The sequence below is a fragment of the Limulus polyphemus genome, unplaced genomic scaffold (assembly GCF_000517525.1).
Source record: "Limulus polyphemus unplaced genomic scaffold, Limulus_polyphemus-2.1.2 Scaffold952, whole genome shotgun sequence".
NCBI lineage: Eukaryota > Metazoa > Arthropoda > Merostomata > Xiphosura > Limulidae > Limulus > Limulus polyphemus.
In genome coordinates, this window is record NW_013666562.1 from 112,785 (window position 1) to 114,233 (window position 1,449).

A 1,449-nucleotide genomic window follows, 5' to 3' on the forward strand; every position below is an offset into this window, starting at 1 on the left:
GTTTCTTTTCTAATGCATATAACAAACTGCATCATCCAGGATGTTTACTTGTAGGGAATCCAGTCGAATGCATCAGTTATAATCAGTTGGTAGTTAATCTGTCCTTACATCTACATTTTTTGTACACCTTAATAACTCAGAATGAAATGTTAGATTTTAATGTTTCCATTACTGTACTATATATATATATAGATAGAGAGATAAGAAGGAGAATTCATATTTTCTTACTTTTAAATAGTTTCCTTGAATTTACTTATATGTTTGTTTGATTGGCAGTTTAACAACATACAAGTTAGTAGGAGATACAAGCATTTTGACTGGCTTCATGAACGGTTGGAAGCTAAATTCACTCCAATTCCTATACCACCACTGCCAGATAAACAGGTTTCAGGTAAGTTTAATTCACTTGCTTTTTCCATAAATGGTGGATATACCACTGGAATTCAAGTTACTGGTGAAATAAAGTTTTCTAATAATCTGAAGAAGTGATAAGTAGAAATCCTGTAATATTCTTCCCATTAAATTAAAAGTTACTATATGATAAAGAACATATACGTAGGCTTATCCATTCCATATGAGAAATGTACCTGTGAAATTCAGCTTTGAATATACAGAAGATTGAGTGTGTTATCTTAACTCAATTTTAATACGCAAATCAGTAAGTCACATGGGTGCCTCATGAACTTTCCGATGATCATCGTTTCCAAACACCTTCTTTATGGATTTTTCCCATATTCCTTAGATGTTTGCGTATTGTTTCATGATATACATGCAATTTCAGGGCCATTTAACAAGTGTGTTGCCTTGGGTTAGACTCAACAAGCATCTTCAGAACATCAATATCAATTCCAACGTGTCGGCCCCTTCCATTACAGTTTTTAAGGCTAAAGTCACCTGAACGAAATTTGCTGAACCATTGTTGACACTTACAAATGTTCCAAACATTTCCATAAACTTCTTTGATATTTTGTGGCTACAGAGTCGTTGTTTCCCTTCTTGTATTCAAACAGCATTACATGCCAAATGTGTCTCGTCGTGTACCATTACTATAAGGGGTTAGAGTATACTAAACTTTACACATTTTATAGGCTATACTAACGTGACAGTACGCTTAACTATTATACGTGATGTTCTTTTTCTTGGAGGATGGTTAACGAAAGTGTTCCAAAACGCTACATTAATTTCTTGAAGACCGCATATGTCATTCGATAGATTAAAACTTTGTCTTTCTTTTCGTTATAAATGATATAAAATATCAGATGGATTTATTGGCAATTTGTGAAATTGCCAATTTGTATATAAGGGAGCATTTCCAAAAATGGAAAGAAGTGGGGTTGCCACTGTTTGATTTATTACGTGAGCAATATCTTAGCAAATTGAAAAGATATGAGGCTCTTATTTTATATTCTATATGTCAATATTGGCAATTTGAGTTTCTAATTCATACAA

General features: G+C 33.0%; 1 protein-coding gene across 1 annotated transcript in view; it reads left to right on the forward strand.

Annotated features, from left to right (window-relative positions):
* LOC106461404 (sorting nexin lst-4-like) overlaps window positions 1-1,449 on the forward strand; it is an 87,576-nt gene that overhangs the window by 48,420 nt on the left and 37,707 nt on the right. Inside the window, exon 7 of the mRNA XM_022388354.1 lies at window positions 277-391. Coding sequence (XP_022244062.1) covers window positions 277-391 — 115 coding nt within the window. The remainder of the gene's footprint in view (window positions 1-276; window positions 392-1,449) is intronic.